Source organism: Lupinus angustifolius, chromosome LG14 (assembly GCF_001865875.1).
Source record: "Lupinus angustifolius cultivar Tanjil chromosome LG14, LupAngTanjil_v1.0, whole genome shotgun sequence".
Lineage (NCBI taxonomy): Eukaryota > Viridiplantae > Streptophyta > Magnoliopsida > Fabales > Fabaceae > Lupinus > Lupinus angustifolius.
This window is the reverse complement of record NC_032022.1, coordinates 7,714,708-7,733,982: the sequence shown is the minus strand read 5'-3', so window position 1 is coordinate 7,733,982 and position 19,275 is coordinate 7,714,708. Positions and strand designations below refer to the sequence as shown.

At 32.2% G+C, this 19,275-nt stretch overlaps 1 protein-coding gene across 3 annotated transcripts; it reads right to left on the bottom strand.

Moving 5' to 3' along the window:
- On the bottom strand, positions 5,542 to 17,434 carry LOC109326906 (ribonuclease J-like). Of its 3 annotated transcripts, none has more exons than XM_019559802.1 (18): positions 17,169 to 17,434; positions 15,840 to 16,074; positions 15,396 to 15,519; positions 13,563 to 13,619; positions 13,089 to 13,280; positions 12,929 to 13,006; positions 12,089 to 12,271; positions 11,893 to 11,973; positions 10,959 to 11,024; positions 10,767 to 10,859; positions 10,391 to 10,516; positions 9,891 to 10,004; positions 9,310 to 9,405; positions 8,931 to 9,028; positions 8,447 to 8,847; positions 6,847 to 7,400; positions 6,016 to 6,112; positions 5,542 to 5,976 (listed from the first exon to the last, which is right to left on the bottom strand). In XM_019559802.1, exons 1-17 carry the CDS (start codon positions 17,272 to 17,274, stop codon positions 6,017 to 6,019), a joined length of 2,700 nt encoding a protein of 899 aa, XP_019415347.1. In that variant the 5' UTR covers positions 17,275 to 17,434; the 3' UTR covers positions 5,542 to 5,976; position 6,016. The 3 variants fall into 3 exon arrangements, with proteins under 3 accessions (XP_019415347.1, XP_019415348.1, XP_019415346.1); XM_019559803.1 differs by having other exon boundaries at positions 5,542 to 6,112; positions 6,847 to 7,330; positions 7,364 to 7,400; positions 17,169 to 17,433; XM_019559801.1 differs by having other exon boundaries at positions 5,542 to 6,112; positions 17,169 to 17,433.

Sequence of the window (19,275 nt, the reverse complement as noted above, 5' to 3'; positions counted from 1 at the left end):
AAGTATTTAACTTTATAAACTAAGTTTGTAACCTGAAATTGTAAATGGGAGTGGCTAACCCTAAAGGCTTAAATCCTTGTTGGTGCTAAACTTGTATTATTGGACTGCTTTCCACTCCCTGTTGCCCACTCAAAAATGGGGAAAGGTAGGTATTTACAGACTATGTGATACACCATCAAAGGAGTACTGCAAAATTTTGAATCTTTCTACATCTTTTAGACCTCCAAAATCTTATAAGCCTAGCATTGTTGAAACTTTCAGGGATCTTACTTCATCTTTTTTGGGTCTTTTATGTACCTTGCTTTGAATCATGCGAGAGTGTGTCTCAAGCTCTTAAAATGCAAGTGAGTGGTGGCTATTCTGTACTTGGTTCTGACTCCAACTTCTTAAGTAAACACCACAAATAATTAGGTCTTTATAAGGTAGTTTACATGTTAGTTTATGAATACCAATATTATTAATACATTATGATATTTTAAATCAAACTAAGTCTCAAATGGGCTATAAGCTATATGTATTATCTTTTTATGCTTAACTTGGCCTAAAATGATGTTATATAAATGAATTTGCATTATATGTTAGGTTTTCAATTAGATGAACCTTTTAAAGGAAGTTGTATGAATGAATTAGCCTATTAAAAAGTTGTCTAGTTATGTACTATATGCACCATGAGATAAGACAGCTAAGAAATAAGAAAGTGATCATGAAAGGGGTGAGTGAAATAATAGATGGAGCCGTATAATGAGTTATATATACATATATACTAAATAATCATGTCTTTATAAGGTAGTTTACATGCTAATTACTAATACTAGTAGAGAAAAAGATGTATAAACTGATAGTGTAAGAGTTCTTTACATTGTTACTGTATCATCCGACATTTATTTTCAATCATCATTGACATTTTAGAAAAAAGTAATCCAAATGAATGGTAAATGATGCACTAATTTTGTATACATCTTTACACTCTAAGTATATAGATTTAATACTCGTACTAGTATTATTAATGCATTATATATATATATATTATATATATATATATATATATATATATATACTAAATACTTTACACGGTAATTACTAATACTGTAGTATTATTAATACATTATATGTATATGTATATCAGCAGTGGCGGATCTTGATCTAAATTTTAGGAGGGGCAATAATATTTAGTTACTATTTACAATTAAAACTAATTTAGTAATGAAATTTTTTAAAAACACACATAACTGAACTAGAGTAAAAAATTCAAATATTTCATTTTCATGTAAATCGTATGTTGTATTCAAGAAATTCATTTGTTATTTTACTACGTAATTTTATTTAAAGGTCTTCATTATTAAAAAATATATTTATATAGTAGCTGAATCTCAATAGTCAAGAGAAAACATATAACTTAATAAAACACTATATGACTAACAATGATTTAGAAATTTTCAAAATGACTAATGACTCCAAGAAAAAATGTTCAAATTGACATTTTAAACTAATTTTTTGTTGCTCATTAAAATTCATAAGATAAAAATTTTGGACAAAAAAATACATATATTATCAACATTAAATGACATATAAGCATCCTTAGAATAATATATTACGAATACATACATAATCTTTTTATCAAGTGTAAATCATTAGGCACTCAAATCAAGCATATTACTATAAGCAATATCATCATCTGTATGTTAAGAGCTTGATTTATCACGTATAATTTTTAGAATAACCATACAAGTTACACAAAATTTATTTATCAAGCTACAAATTAGAGAAATATTTAAATTTCAAAGAGTTTTTGTATAAAGACATCATTTAGGTATAGATATAGAGAATATATTTCTTATTCCAAAAACGGTGTCACTCTGTGTATCATCTTTTATAATTTAAAAGTTTGTAGGACACTTAAAGTGACACTTAGGGTGTCACTCTATGGTCAACCACAACAAATGACACTTAAAGTAACATACTTTGTAGGACAACAAATATATTTCATAAGATAAGAAGGTAAAAAAACATTTTAAAAAACTCAGGGGGCAGCTGCCCCCACCTGCCCCTTAAATCATCTGCCTGTGTATATGTATATGTATATGTATATTATAGCAAATCAATTCTAAAATGTGCTATAAGGTAGTTATAGTTATCTTTTCTGTTTTTATGTAAACCATATTTATGCTTCAAGCCTAAGAGGAAGTTGTACGAAGAATTCGCATTATATGTTCCTAGTGTGTAGGTAGTCATTTTGAATATTTAACTTTTAACTTACAAAAATATAAAAATGAATTGTGATATTATTAAAAAATACATTGGCAATTTGATATATCTAGTGGATGTAATTTCCTCTAACCTTCATTTATATTTTTTATTGTATGGAAAAATATTGTAATAATTATTAATTATAAGGGCAAAATAGGTAAGTGAAAATTATGTCATGTAGGTAGTTATAATATGTTTTGACTTTATATAGTACTAGCGTGTTGACATGCACTGTCGTGCCTGTCAACCCGCTTTCCTATCGTTTGTAATATATAGTTTGTATTTTATAAATTCAAATATAATTTTTTGCTCTAAATTTACGGTTGAATTTATTCAATTGGTCTAATATTCAATTTTTTAAATACACTTTTAAAATAAGAAGATAATAAGGATAAAATAAGAAAATAATATTATATGGTTTTTAGGTAGAAATAAAAAGATATTGAAGGCAAAATAGGAAAACACAAATTACACCATGATGGATGGTTATTTTGTGTTTTCCCTTTATTAATAGTATAGATAGAATTATAGATATATATAGTATAGATATAGATGTTGTTAATTAGATACACTTTTTTACTAGAAGTTCTAGGAATTAATTAGCTTAATAAGAAGTTCTCTAGTTACATGATACTAGTGCGTACAGGTACTTCGTGTCTACCGGTTAATATTGTGTGTTATTACATACTTATTTTATATATATTTGATTTTTTATAATTAGAATATATTTGTTGTATTCGGTGTACTTTATATTCTAATTTGTTGGTTTATGATAACATTTAGTTTAAGGTGAGAGATGTGGTTAATTAATAGGTCGGTGGTGGTTAATTATGATTATATGGTTTTTTGTAAAAATTAAATAATGTCAAGGATAAAATAGGAAGTGAAAATCACACCATGGTAGAAGTTACACCATGTTTTATATTTATATATAGTATATAGAGATACATTGATATATAAATATACACCTTGATTCCTAATTTTCTATTTGTTAATCCTTTACATACTTTCAGAGGTAACAAAATGTCTACTCCATTTGAGGGTAGAGATTCATATCCTCTAACCTTGTTATCAAAACTACAACAGAAAATTCAAAATAAAAAACAACAAAATGTAGAAAATGTTTCAGCCAATTCAAATCGGCAAGTGAATTATCCCATTAAGGGCAAGAGAATTAAAAATTACCATTGTGAAATGAATGAACGAAATTAAATTTTCAAGAGGCATTAAGAAAGCTCAATACAAATTTTACAAAGAAAAAGTAAGTATTAATGGAAAAGGTTGGAACAATGAACACATGTTGCAGCATATGGAAACTTGGCAATAAAAAAGGATACAATTGGATACTCAAAAAAACAACCAATTATTACATTTAGGCTTAATTCAGTTAATCCATTTCTCACTCCTGAAGCTAGGTACTCTGCTGACAAGATATGAGAATCACTTGCCATGACAATTACGATGCATGAAGTTCCTTTTAATATTATTAATGCTCTAAAATATGATTTGCGCATACCAATATAGATTCCAAAATTTATGAAATAGGACAATCAATAACAAGCTTCATATCTTTCAAGTATTTATGTTCAACCCCGTCACAAAAGTTCTTTAACCTCAAATCATTGTGGCTGGTCTTATTAAGGACATCTTGCATTAATAGATTCAATATATGTACAACTTTTAGCATGTAACATGACACCATCAAGGACTAACTCTGAGTTATATGATAGATTTTGTTTAAGACTCTTCAAGCACAAGTCTTTATAAATAGCATTATCAACCCAAACTTTAATCCATCGTGTTTTTGAACACTTGAAAATAACATGAGCAACATCAACCCCACACCTTGGAGCATGCACTTTCACTAAACTCCTTTTCGAAGCTTCCACCATGTGTGAATGATGTGACCAACAAAAATGATGTGCTCAACTGGTTAATGATTTGTAGTCAACTTGATATTGCTCACACATTTCAATAATGCTTTTTAAGTGTTTCTTTTTTACTTCATATATTGATATGCAATCATTTCTTAATATTTTAGGAGGCATCTTGGTATGCTCAGATCATACATTCAGCATCAATAGTATTAAAATGAAGTTAATCCATCATAATCTACATGCAGTTGATTCTCGCATCTTTTCAGAAGAGTATTTAGCTCTAGGAGTCAGAAATGGATTAGTTGAATTAAGCCAAAATGGAATAATTGGTTGTTTTTTTAGTTATGCATCCTTTCTTTGGCAAGTTTCCATATGTCAACATGTTACGGGTGCTTCAACCTTTTCTATTAATACTTAGTTTCTCTTTGCATTATCTGCATTGAGATTTTTAATGCCTCCTGGAATTTCAATTTCATCCAAGTCATTCCATGTTGATCATGTTTGAGTCCTCTTACTTTTAATGGGACAATCCACCTAATGACTTGAATCAGCCGATGCATCTTCTGCATTATATTGTGGTTGATTTGAATTTTTTTGTTGTTGTTTCAATAATAATGATGACAATATATAGATTTGTATTGTATTGCATCTAAAATTATGCAAAGGACTAGGAAATAGCAAATTAGGAATTAAGGTGTATATATTACATAAGTAGACAACTTCTTATTAGGCTAATTCATTCAGACAACTTCCAGTAAAACGTACATCTAATTGAACAATAACATATGGATGCAAATTCATTCATACAACTTCCTATTAGGCCAAGTTAAGCATTAACATAAATGTGGAGCAGAAAAGATAAATATACTAACCTTATAGCCCATTTTAGAATTGATTTGCTTTAAAATATTATTAATAGTATTAGCATTAATAAGTTAACATGTAAACTGCCTTACAAAAGCATGGTTATCATTGTAACTTCATCTTTCATTTCACTCACCACTTTCTTGATCACTTTCTAGTTGTATTGTTCCTAAATCTGTTTTTACATAGAGCGTGCTTTATAGAATTCCTTTTCAAATTAACGATGCCATGGACACTTGCCCCACCACCATAACTTTTACCCTCTCCACTAATTTAAAAAGTTTTAAATACCAACAAAAGTCTTTATCCCATTAAAAAGGTCAACTACATACATCAAACAACACCATAATATTCTATAATATTCATTGACAAAATATTAATCTCCAAAAAGAAGTTTTAAATAACAAAATATTGCCATTAAATCTAATGATGTTGATCACTACTAATGATGTTGATCACTTCTATTTAAAATTAAGAATATACCATTTACAAAAGAAAACAAAATAAAAGCAAAAAACTCAACCTACTTACAATTAGAATGGTTGTTTGTCTTTTCAGTCATATAATCATCTCATATAACCAAATGTTAATATCATATTATCTAGTCTTTATCTCCACTTTTCTTCTCTCCTTATAAGTTATAACTCTCCAATTTAACATCCAGCAACATGTCCGACTAACAATTATGAAATGTACCAAAACCACAGAAGAAATGAGAATAAATTATAATACATACACAAATAAAATAACGAGGGGCAGGTATTTGAGGTAGGAAATAGATCGTAGTCTAATCCATAATATTGCCCCTCAAGAGCTTGTGTTAGTATAAATGCCAAAATCCCTTTATGCCTCTATCCCTCGTCCCTCAGAAAACTATGGATGTTCAATGCCATGAGTACATGATTATATAAATAATCGTGTTGCAAAAGATGGATTATCTTCCCAGTCACCTTTCTCAGACTTTTTATCAATCTTAGTGTAGAGAGTTCTGGCTCTCTTCAATATTCTCATATTGTCCACATTTCCAATTATTTTGTTGCCAGTGCATCATTATTAGACATAATCCTTTCCATGTCCTCAAAATATTGCCAATTTTTCGTGCTACCCTTCTCATTCTTCAGCTCCTGCTTAAAAATAAACAAGTTATTTTCCCAAATAGTAGATATTTTATAGAATTGCATTTAATAACTTCTTTAGTCTACCAACGCATTTCTACATTAGGGTGATGATTAGGTAAATATAATCCTACCCCACCAGCGGAGAAGTGGTTTACAGGATTGAACAGAGAGCACATCATTAACAACAAATAACATCAATATAAATAGAGAGAAAGGGTTGTGCATTGATGGTTACGTCGTGAGCACATCAATCACCTTTTATGTTTATGACTTTTACTTAAATGTCAATGAATGGAGGATGATCTAATAACGATGTGCACAACACACACCCATTAATCTCATAAATCTATTATCACGCTTTGCAAAAGATTATTTGTTTGCCAAAAAGTCTTATCACTCATATCTAATCATAAGAAAAATATACATTTTAAAGAATGTAGAGCATTGGGACAGCACAGGCAACCCGAATCATAACCCCGAACCCAACGCGAGAACACACTAAGTCTAATTTATAAAAACTCGAACCCGTCAAAACAAGCTTTGGGTCGGGGAAGATTAGTGGGATGGGACAGGTTTTGCAGACCCCTATCCATGACCTTTTCACCTACGTTTTTACTCTACCAAAAGTGACCATTAAACATAAAGCAGTCTACCAAGAATTTTGAATGGTTAATTTAAACCATTGTACAATTTTCTTTATAATAATGATGTCAACTTGCTTAAAGGAAGAAGAAACAAACCTCATATTTTAGTGCCAAAGATGTCCATAGAGATTTGCACTGTCCAGGACTTCTGCTGATCCCATCAGCAGACAAGTTCTGAGATATCTCCTGCCAAAGAGCCATCCTTCCCTTAACAATTTGAAATCTGTCATGTAATTCCTCGCGCATACCAATCACCTTCTTAATTTCCTCAGGTTTCCATTTATTTCTCTTCACTGATTTTGAAGACTTGAGTTCAGAATTAGATGTCTCTTCAGACTTGGGTTCGGAATTAGACTTCTCTTCAGACTTGGGTTCAGAAGTAGACTTCTCTTCAGACTTGGGTTCAGAATTAGACTTCTCTTCAGAATAATCTTCCTTCAGATTAGACTCATGCTCCTTTCGTGAAACATAACCGTTGTTAGCTTTATCTGACTGTTCAACTGGTGAGGAAGCAAGGAATGTTTTCAAAAAGTCCTCTGAAACCTCTGAATCGAATAAACCATCATCAGCTCTACTTGATGTAGTAGCATCCTTCCCTTCAGCTCTACTTGATGTAGTAGCATCCTTCCCTTCGACATCAATGCCATCATCTACACTAATCAATAGACAAGGGTGAGAATGGGCACAAGATACAGTCATGAAAAATATTACACCACAAAAAAACTATGTTAAAAGTGACAAGTTTCTGCACCCACCTGCTATAGTATAAAATAGTCACATTAGGCATGCACCTTAGAGTTCCATTGCACTCTAATAGCATTTTAGTACATAAACAAGTAAATTATCTGATTTATAAAGAAATTAATCTCTTGTCTATTTAAGAACAAGCATAATCCATGACACTCATATTGTCAATTAATTGACCTACAATAATTCCTGTGACATTTATTAATAAATGCATATGAAACCCTTTTGATCCACCGTTTCAAGATTCACAAGGGACCCTACTTCAAATCAATCAAAATGGGAAACTAAACTAACTTTCGACAATCAATTGGTTTGAGATGGGAACTATAATCAGCTTGGTTTACATAAAAACTAGTTTAATTTTCACAAATAGTTGACCAATTGAATGGGAATGTCACGTGCCAATAAAAAATAAAAAATATTTAAGCCATGGGAACACTTCAGCCTTGAGGAGAGATGTTTCCGTGCTTCCGTAGCCAGGTGAGCAACAGTCATCTAGAGGGAGATCAAGACCACCCAACCCAGTATGAAAGCAATCTAATAGGATCTTACAAACATACACTTGACATCACGTATTCAATAAAGGCTCTGTTTGGCATAACTAAGCTAGTTGAAAGCTTATAAGTCAGTTGGGAGCTTAAAAGTGGATAGAAGCTTATAAGCTAGGAGCTGATAATCTAGGTCATGAAACATAAATGTTTGGGAAGATCAGCTGGTAAGCTAGTTGATAAGTGTAAAATGAAACAAGCACCTAATTTAAAAGTCATAAACCACCTCCAAATGACTTATCAAATATGGTTGGTAAGCTAGTTGATAAGTATAAGTCACTTCATCAACTAATAAGCCCCTTTTGTCAAACATAACCAAACACAGTGCAAATACAAGCAGAAAGGCAAAACCAACCAGACCTCAACAATTCTATAAGTCTCCTCAAATTTACTCATGTTACCTCTTATTTGCATTGTGGTAGACTGATTTGACTTCCCATGTCCATCCACTGCTTTTCTTAATGTTGATATACCAGGACCCACATGGAACTTGCCAGACAATTTTGTGTTTATCTCGTCTGCAAGAACAGCTGCAGGATTTTCTATGGCAACAGCAATAACTTCTGGTCTTTTACCACTGTACTTCCTCACCATCTTCCTCAACATCTCAGACACAATTCTTTCCATGTGAGTCAGTGGACAATTTACAGGGCAACTTGAAAGAGCTGCATGAGCAGCTTTATGGAGTGCATCCAACAACTTCCCTTTGTCAAGCCATAAGCATCTAGTGGTAATTCTTATCTTTCCTTTCAAGGTGTTTTCAGCAAAACTATCTAAATTTTGTGGGCGAAATATTTCCATGCTGTAAAAGATAAATGGTAGGATGTTACCAAACATGTTATGCATTGCTTCTCTTTTACTAACTTTAAAAGTTGAAAGATCTACCTAACCACAATGATGCCATCTAATGCAACTCTCAATCTTTCATCAATGCAGAGTTCACTTGATGTACCAAATGCTCTGTCGCCATCACTATATTTCAACTGCATGAAGAAGAAAAGAAAAGAAAAAATAATAAATCTCATGCATTGTAAAATAAATATTGAAAGAGTAAAATTTTGATGCATTGCAAATGTAAAATTTTATGCTGTCAACCAATTATATGTATATGTGCCTTATAAGATAGTTATTGTGAAAGTCAAAATTTTTAATGATGTGGCAACACATGATTGGATGGCAGTGTAAAAAACTTTTACGCCAACCGTGCATCACAAGTAAATACATTTTAAAAAGGGAATAACAATATACTTTGACGGCCACCAACCTGAAAATTCTCTTTTCCAAGGGAAATGAAACCATTAGAGAGGACTCTTCTATTTCTCAAGTGTGAAACACCAAGCATCTCTCCATTCTTAATAACCTGGTGCATAAGTCGCATTAGTTTCTTCAGACATATGATTCATATGATATTGTTTAGGTTTCTTCTCAAAACCAATTAACAATGAAAGGATTAGTCCAACACGTATTTAAACCATTCTCAAGATAATAAAGGAGGCGAATTGAGACTTACTTCCCAACATGCCCCCTCCACACAAGCGTGTCGGACCAGGCAAAGGGTTATCTTTGACCCATAATTAAAGGACATCTTTTGGTGCATGACAATAGAAGAGAAGTTGGGCTTTAGCTCTAATATCATGTTAAAGTTTCTTCTCAAAACCAATTGTGCATGAGAAGAGTAGCTCAACAAGTATTTAAACCATTCCAGAGATAATGATGTAAGTGAAGTGAGACTTACTTCCTAACATATACAAACCTCGTTCTTATAGCACACTAAGTAATCTTTTCTCCATATGATGTTGTCATGTTAATAAAACGCAAAATCTGATAAAAGGAGAAATGACTCACAGCAGTGTGCCGAATACCAGTTGACTTTCCAAGTAATTCATGCTCCTTCAAGAACAAGAGTTCTCCATGTATAGGAAGAAAATGCTGTGGCTTCACTATTCTGAGTACTTCCTCCTGCAGAATGCCATATCAAAGACAGAAAACATCAGAACAAGATAACTAGCTTGAAAGATCCCAATAACCCATGTGAAATCCCACTATTTGGAAATCTACTCAGCAAGAAAAGACTAACATAACTGTTCTTCCCCCGAATATAACTAGAACACCAAATACTTTGGAAAGTGAAAATTACAATTCAACCATGTTCACTTTCTTTCAACATTAATGACCAACGATATTTTAAACTCTTATTGGTTAATAAGTAGTACAATAATAATTATTTGATAATTTCTGTATATCTTGCTGAAGTATTGAACAGACAAGAAATGGAAAATTAATAAATGATAAAATGAATAAAATAGGAAGAAAGAAACACTGGCATGCAATAAAAACAAACTTACCAATTCTCCACGATATGCATGACCAGATGTGTGCAGACCTTCGTTTTTTCCCATAACTATAGTTGATCCAATCTCTGATATGCGGTTTAGCATTTGCATCACACGAGACTCATTTCCAGGGATAACCTAACAGTGTGATTTTAAAGCAGGGGACAAATTGGACAAGCACAATTTAGTATGTAGTAAAATATTATAAATTATCTCATACAAAAAGTTCCATCAATAAACATAAGGCCATGCAGAAAAATCCAGTCATTGGAATAGGCTGAAAGTAAAAATAGTATATTGTAAATTCCTATACTGATAGTAGTTAATTAGCAACAAGTTCATTTAGTTATACTAAACAAATATACTTTAGACTTTAGATAAATCATACCTTCGCTGAATACAAAAGAACATCTTCCTTGGATAGTTTGAAAGCATGGCTACTTCCGTAGGATGCAAGATTCAAAGCAGCACGTGGCTCTGCCTGACACAATAGTAATACAGGTTTTGTCATATGCCTTATACTTGTCCAATGTTTGTAATTCATGGGAGATTAGGCAGCCTCTAAGAGAAAGAAACTTACTTGAGAGCCTGTTGTTACAATTAGCAGATCCTTTGGAGCATAAGCATCAATGTCCTCTGCTTTTACCTATGTAAATTAGAAATAATGAAAAGTAGGGCAACAGACATTAGAGCACAAGACTTTCAAACGCTATTACAAATACATGATAATGATGAATAGTTGATGTTACAAATACATGATAATGGTGCAAAAGATACTGAATCAATCAAGTATTTATCTAAATAGTTAGACAAATAATTATTGGACCACAGGTTATCAAAGCCATGACTAAATATAGCCTGTAAATTCTGACAAAGATGTCACTGAAATCACTTGACTCAAAGTTCAAGCAGGTAAACAAGGCCCAAGAATAATATTATTTGTAGTGCACATCACCACCTAACATCAAAGTCTACTAGTTTTGAAAGCATATGCTTAACTCTAGCTTGAGCTACAAGTCCAAAGTGCATCTTTGAATGGTAATTAAGGAATAAAAGTTAACAAGGTCATAGAGAAGACAACAATACTGTAATTAAAGAACCATAAAAGACCTCTTAAAAAGTCTAATAAAAGGTTATGAAGGAAGTGCGAGAAGGGGCTCCCAAGTTAAAATAAACAGGCAAAACTCATCACTGTTTATTTATGTACTTTCAATGAATTTCCTGACAACCAAATTAATAAATTAAGCTTACCAGAACTACTAACCCCAGAAAATAATTAGAAAAAAATCATAACAGGTGATTTGCTCATTTGTACAGAACTCCTATAACAACAACCTAGTAAATACAACAACCTTATCAGCACTAGACTTCTCTAACATCCAGATGTCAATGTCTTAACATGAATTGTATATAATAAACTGTCAAAAAACAATATATAAGGTAAAGAAAAAAGTCCAGCCACCAAACACAACAAAATAGGCAAAATGCTGGAGCAAAGTTTCCAAATGTATTACCAGAGTGGATGGATCAATGGGAGCCTTTCCATCCTTCCAAGCTGCTTCTAAATATGTCCTTAAGGACATGCCAACAAATACCTGATATAATAATCATAAAACTACAATCACTAAACAGTAATCATTATTTTTCATTTTAAACAAGAAAAACATTCTCAATTGAATTGAGAGGTATATTAGCCAGGGAGAACATTACCAACTTTCTGCCAGTTAAATCAGCAGCAGCTTTCACACTTCCAAGCCGATGTATATTTGATGCAAACTGGGTTGTTATAATCCTTCCTTTAGAAGCAGAAATATGCCTCAATAATGCTTCGGCCACAGAAGATTCACTGGTTGTCCTTCCAGGTGAAAGTATATTTGTTGAGTCACTCATCATCTGAAAAGTAAGGCCCAAAGCAATTTTTGCTTCTCTCTTTTGTCAATGTTTAAGAAAAAAGAAGGAAAAGATACATACAGCACGAATAACAACGAAGCCTTTTCCCACTAAAGAAACAATATATATATATATTATTGTCTTTTTAATAAATAAAAGTATATTTGATAATGTTAAATTCTAAACATGTGTGCAGCCAGCATCTAAGACTAACCTTATTTAAATCTCACAGAAAGATTCATTTAAGCAGAGGAAAACAACTAGAAAAAAATTCTTACTACAGATACTAAGACAGGGGAAGCCAAACCGAAGAGGATATCCACTAACTAAAGTAGAGATTGCAATTTAAAATGAATGTTGCCAAAGAAAAACAATACAACTTGTACTTCAGAAAAATTGGGATGTGCTATCTTTCGAGCAGTGCATGAGAATAAGACTGCCCATGATGAAAGCCATCTACCTTAAAAGGAACCAGTTAAATAATGTACCACTCACAGAATATCACCAACAACAAGCAAGCCTTAATCCAACTAGGTGGGGTCAGCTACTCACAGAATGCCACCATAATTAAGGAAATTGTTCATCTCTAACCTATGAAACCCTCATGGTATTCAGATCAATTATTGAAGACCTATAATAAGTATCAGAAATGTGACTTACCAGTGTTACTCCTTCTTTAGAGAGTTCTTCCAAAGCCTCACGATCAAAAACATTCCCATCTAGTGGTGACTCGTCAATCTATTGAATCAACTTCTTCAGCAATAGGATATTCAAGGTAAATGGAAGTGAGAATGCACTTAGAAATAAAAACAATTCAGACCTTCCAATCCCCAGTGTGAAGAATAGTGCCATCAGAACAGCGAAGAACTAATCCACTGCAATCAGGAATAGAATGGGTCACCCGGATAGGTTCTATCTCAAATGGACCAGCTGTAAACTTCTTCCTTGTTCTAAATATTTTCAATCTAGATGGAATAAAAATACCATGCTCCTTCAAACGTTTTTTTATAAGCTGTCAAAATGAAAATTTGCACCTTATTTAGACTGCAATGAACAAAATAAGCAATACAAATACTAGATCTTTGAGGACAAAAGTGTGCCACAAATTTGAAGTAATAATAGATATTAATACAGTGACACAAAAAGAAGAATTCAGGAGTTAGTTTGTCAACTTGAAGATATGTTGACACTGACATCTAACTTGAATCACTTCCTATGGAACACTGTTGTCGATACACATGGCAATTGAAAAACTGAAAAATAGCATTCATAAAGAAATCTTCATGCCAAATACCTCCATAGTAAAGGAAGATGCAAAAATTGGTGTATTTGAATCCAATGCAGGGATGACCTAATGAACCAAGTGAAAATTAAGTTAAGAGCAGATATAAAGAAAGAACAAATGTGTTGTTAATGATAATCAATTAGAACAAATATAAACCGGAAAAGTAGAGTATTTTATGGCATCAAGAGAAAAATACTTTCATGTAAAAGAACAACTCATTATATACACTGTGTTTGAGTGTTCGCGCATGTGTGTGGACTGAAGCAATCGTATTCTTCAGAAGATTTATAGGCATGAGTATGACTGGTTGAAGACTCGATCAATATGTCTAAGCACCCTCCCAAAACAAGCTTAATTTCAACTCTAAATGCAGCACATTAATTTAGTTTACTACACAAGTGTTGCAAGTATTTTGTGATCAACCAATTTCATACTCATAATACGAAAATGGACATCTAGAACCTATCTCTTTTATGTGTGTTTGAGTGTCTAAAAAGAGGAATTCATTGAGAGAAGAGAAAAGTTCAAAAGCAAGAGGATAAGAAATACTCAAGAACTACAAAGAAAAAATGCAACCCAGTGTATAAGGAGAAACAAAAAAAAAGTCTAACAACACAAAACATGCAATCGATCTGCAAATTTCTCTGCAGGTTTGTCAGAAAAGGGCTGCGAGCAGAATACCATAAAGAAGCAAGAAAAACTAATCTATCCCAAAAGAACTCGAAAGATAACCAATGTGTTGTAAAGATTCTAGCATCATTTCCAACCAAATGAATAAAAGAACCACAAAGCAGGAACATTGACAAAGCTTTTTAGCATCTTCCCTAAATCCCTAGACACAGACCCCCAAAACGTAATACTCATAAACTGCTATAAATCCATGGGGAAACCTATAATTCATCAAAGACACAAAATTAATTGTTCCAGAGAGATGAAACTGCTGAGCAATGCAAAAAAAATGAGAATGCAATAGCTCTGGCAAAACTCAGAACCAGAACCTGTCTTATTTCAATGATAAAACAAACACCTTAGAAAGTAAAACATATATCACAAAAGCTTGTCACTTGTCAGTAAATTTAACAAATGTCAATAACCAACAAGCCTAAAAAATCTACTAGATGAAGGTACTTGAATGGGCTTAAGTCTCCGACGATATTCAAGCCCACCTACATAGTGCTGAAAAAATCAACCTTCTATTTAAAATATTGTGGGTGGTAAGGGTGGGACTCTTGATCAGTTGGTCGTAGAAGCTTTGATACCGATGCCAAAAACTTAAGCCGTTAGGATTTAGGACAAGGCACATGAATAACTTTTCATCTCTACTGACAAGAATAACTAAGTATATCTTGACAAAGCAGCCTTCTGAAATCTAGGAGGAGATATTATCAATCACTTAAAAGGGATTTGCAATGATATAACAAAATAGATACATCTTTCCACAACTTGCCAAGTCCACAAGTGATACAAACAACAAACAAGTGATATTACTTTGTAAATACATAGCAGTCCCAAAAGAAGGAAAACAGCAATAAATAGAAAAGGGAACCGAGGAAGTACCCTCCTCAACCATTAAATTAGACATATGACAAAGCTTGTACAAAAGAATGCACCAGAAGCAGCCAGAAAAATGTACACATGAACCCCACTCCTTAAACATATGCTGAACTCCAAAAACTACCAATTAGAGAATTAAGCTATTTGGTGGCTGTAATTCCAAATCTTCCTTGAAGCCCGATACCATTACATTATCATAGCATTGAAGGATCCAAATATGGATTGCTTCACCAAACTTTGAGTGCTTCTAAGTTCAAAAAATAAGTTTCATGGAGAAGGAAGCATTACCCAGGGCAAAGCACCAATATGGTCTTCGTGACCATGTGTTATAATAAGTGCTTCAATTTTGTGGCTCCATTTCCTTATAAATGTTGTATCAGGTATGATCTTTTGAACTCCAAGTTCATCAAAGCTGAAATATGTGTACCATGTACTAATCAAGATCATATATGTAATAAAGTAAAGGAAAGCATAGCAAACAACAATTTTCCAGCAGCAATTGGATGATAATGACTTCAAAGTGCATTTAGGATTTTAAAATTTCAAATGTGTTATTCATATAGAAAAGATAATATGATCTTAAATGTAGGACGCAATCTCAACTTTATAATAAAGTATTTCATGGGATATTGCCTATATAACAGTCCTGGGCTTCATGCTAATTTATTAGGCTAAGTATGACTGACAACTGCTTAGAAGGAGGCAAGGGAATTCTGGAGCTATAACACCTACTCTGGAAACATGACACCAGCATCAATGAGGATATAGCGGTCATGGTTACCAACAAGCATGCAATTCATTCCAATTTCACCCAACCCCCCGATAGGAAGAACACGGAGGGGTGGTCCATCTGATCCTTCATAAAACTGCTCCATCTTGCGCTGAACAGAGTCTTCCATGCTTTTTCGAGGGCCTTCTATTTTTCTAATTCTTTTGCGGGGAACTTTAGAATTAGATCCATCAGTACCTACATGAAACAAGCAGTGACGTAAACACAACAAACAACAGAATATACATCCGTTCAGTTTGGATGAGAGGAAAACAGAATCTAGTAGAGGAAAAATTATTCTCACTACGGTGAAAGGAAAAGGAAAACAAAATAAAAAAACACAGAATCTGTGGAATATTATCTATATATGGTATATACTGACACCGTATAGAGTGACGCAAGCAGTAAAATTAGTTCTTTAAGTAACAGCATCAACTACGTCTATACCTCATTCCTATTCCTACATTCTAAACATAAAAAATATAATATCACAACTTTGATTAAGAAAAAGTAAAAACCTTTTCAAAAGTGCTACAAAAACAAAACAAGTACCTTCACTTTTTTCATTTAGGAAATTAGAAAATAGAAAGAAGAAAAAAGTTAAAATATACTCTGGGGCTATAAATTCAACTACTACATTATTCATACAACTATATTTGAGATACCAATTGACACCGCCCCCATATCTGCATATGGTACGTCCACTCCACATTGAAATACGGAATATCTTGAAATCCAGCCACACTCACATTGGTGTCTACACTAGGTGTCTAACCCCAATTGTACAAAAAAAGACATTTTCCTAAATTGAATTCTTGAATTCTTACCATTTATTTGAACTTTGTCACAAACAAACACCGCTTTTAAAAATAAAAATATCCCATAACACTCATGTGTTTAGTTTTTAATAAAAAACAGGGCCATAACATAAAAAATGAAATTCAAAATTTATGGGAAGCTATAGTTTCTAGCTTCTCTAAACCTAAAATAACTTTTCAAATTAAAAAAATACTTTTTATTATCGTATCCGTACACAAAATAGTTTCTGCTTTACCTGTATAGCAAAATAAACACATTTTTTATTATTTAAACAAATATTAGTAAGCTTAAACAACAAGTCCTAAATCTTGGTCCAAACACCAAATCTCAAATTGAAATTTACTCAGAAGAAACAGGACATGCAAAACATTACACATTTACATAATCAAACTTTACTAAAAACACAACACAGTTAACAAGTAACAAAGCATAAATGCGAAATGGTAGAACACGGTAAACGGTTATTCACTCACCTCGAAGCGGAGAAGAAGCAACGGAGCAAGAAACGGGAAGCCTAGTTAGCTTCGGTCGGAAACAGAGACTATAAGAACAAAGAGAGATGGAAGTATAAGCAGACATTTCAGTGTGACAATAATCGCTTAGAAGGTGTTTGATGAAAAGCCTCAGAGAGTGGAACTGTGAAAAATGAAAAGGTGAAACCCTATCTATATGGTAATGAGGCTAATGTTGGAGGTGGTAGCGGGAAATAGAGATTGGTTAAGCTTCAGAAATATCTTTCTTATCAATTTCTGAATTTATATAGAGAGACACGAGTTGGAACGTGCGTGGCAAAATATGTGTTTTCAGTCACACATGTGTGGGAGATAGTTATGTCATTTCCATTTCATCAAATGGATAAATTCGACCTTTGCCTATGTGACATTAAATTTTTAAACATATTTATATATAGTCAAGACATTATTTATTATTTATTGTTATTATTTTTAAAATAGTCAATAATGAATAAAAATGAATAGTGAATGATGAATTAAAAGTATATAAAACTTTTTCTTAATTGAATTACTTGGGAAAATTCACGATTCTCCATTTTTTGAATTTTTAAACCTTGACGTCTTATTTATTTTTTAAATGCTTAATCAGGTGAAAATTTTAATCAAATGAATTTAAAATGGGAATGATTTGTTTATATCGATAGAAATAGTTTTTTTGTTACAATCAAAATAACAAACAAAAAATAAATAGGATGGCACAAGAGAGTCCAAACATAGTAAAGGAATTACTTTGAACAGGAAACTTCAATTGAAGTTTGAAATAGTGTTTCCTTCCATTTTATATCATTGATGTTATTTTTAATTCACAGTTAAGTTACTAAAGTTAAAATAAGAATCATTGTTAGATAATAACTAGAATGACTGAGATATCAAATATATCCCTCAGATAAAGACAATGTTAATTTGTCAGGCAAATAACTCAATAATTAAATATTTAAAGAATAAGTTATTATCATGTTCATTGTCTTGTTGGACTTTATCTCATATGTTAGACCATATCTTCATATCCATCATAGATATCCTTCATGATTGATTGAGAAATGCCACAAGGATGTGTATTTTTTATTGATTTGGAAAATACATATGATAAGGTGTCTAAACAAATATTATGGAAAGCTTTATTGAAGAAAGGAGGTCAAATTTCCTACATTCAAGAAATCATAATTATATATATATATATATATATATATATATATAATTAGGTCAAGATGAGTATCAAACATAAGATGAGGTCTCAGAAGATTTCCTACTAATAAAATATTACACTAAGGGTTAACCCCTACCTGTTTACGTTCGTCTTGAATGTACTTACTAAGCATGTCTAAGACTATATCACAATGTATCTTTTTGAGGATAATATTGTCCTAATTAGAGAATTGCGAAACGAATTAAACGTGAAATTAGAATTTGGATACAAACTTTACATGAAGCAAGAGGAGATATAAGTTTAGTAAGTTATGTAGAGTAAAGTTTGAAGATCATATGATACCATGACTCACTAGATTTATGTATTTGTATCAATCATACACGACATGAAATTTGATAGATAAAAATCATATGATTCAAGCATTGTGGATGAAATGTCAAACTTAAGGAGAAATTTTATTGTATAAATATAAGACCTGCAATGTTACATTGCACTGAATGTTGGACGATATTTGACACCTAAAGGCTTAACATATAACATGTCATTTAGTGTAGCATAGTTGAGAAGGTTGCGTCTCATGAATGAATACACTAAATAAGATACTATCATGTCAGTAGTTTGGACTCATGTGAAGGAGATCATTAAATGCCCTATTAAAGAGAGAATATCAAATGGAGGTTATTTCATTTTCAAGAGGGAAAATGCACCAAGAAATACCATATGTGAAATGATTACGAAAAAATTGGACATTAATAATTTATAAATAAACATCATTTTTTTTATATAACATGACAACATTTAATCTATATAAAATGTATGTATACATCTTATATATGTCATAGAAGTCAGGTTAAATTTTATGTGCATGAAAAAAGTGATCATTTTCCGCCAAATTATTTATGTATATGCTCTGATATGTAA

Bases quoted from the DNA above. Each gene is read 5' to 3' on its own strand.
- LOC109326906 (XM_019559802.1), bottom strand. From the start codon at position 17,274: ATGTCTGCTTATACTTCCATCTCTCTTTGTTCTTATAGTCTCTGTTTC. The intron at 16,075-17,168 runs GTGAGTGAATAA...TGTTTCATGTAG, and splicing joins TGCTTCTTCTCCGCTTCGAG to GTACTGATGGATCTAATTCT. The intron at 6,113-6,846 runs GTTTGTTTCTTC...ATTTTTAAGCAG, and splicing joins CTTTGGCACTAAAATATGAG to GAGCTGAAGAATGAGAAGGG.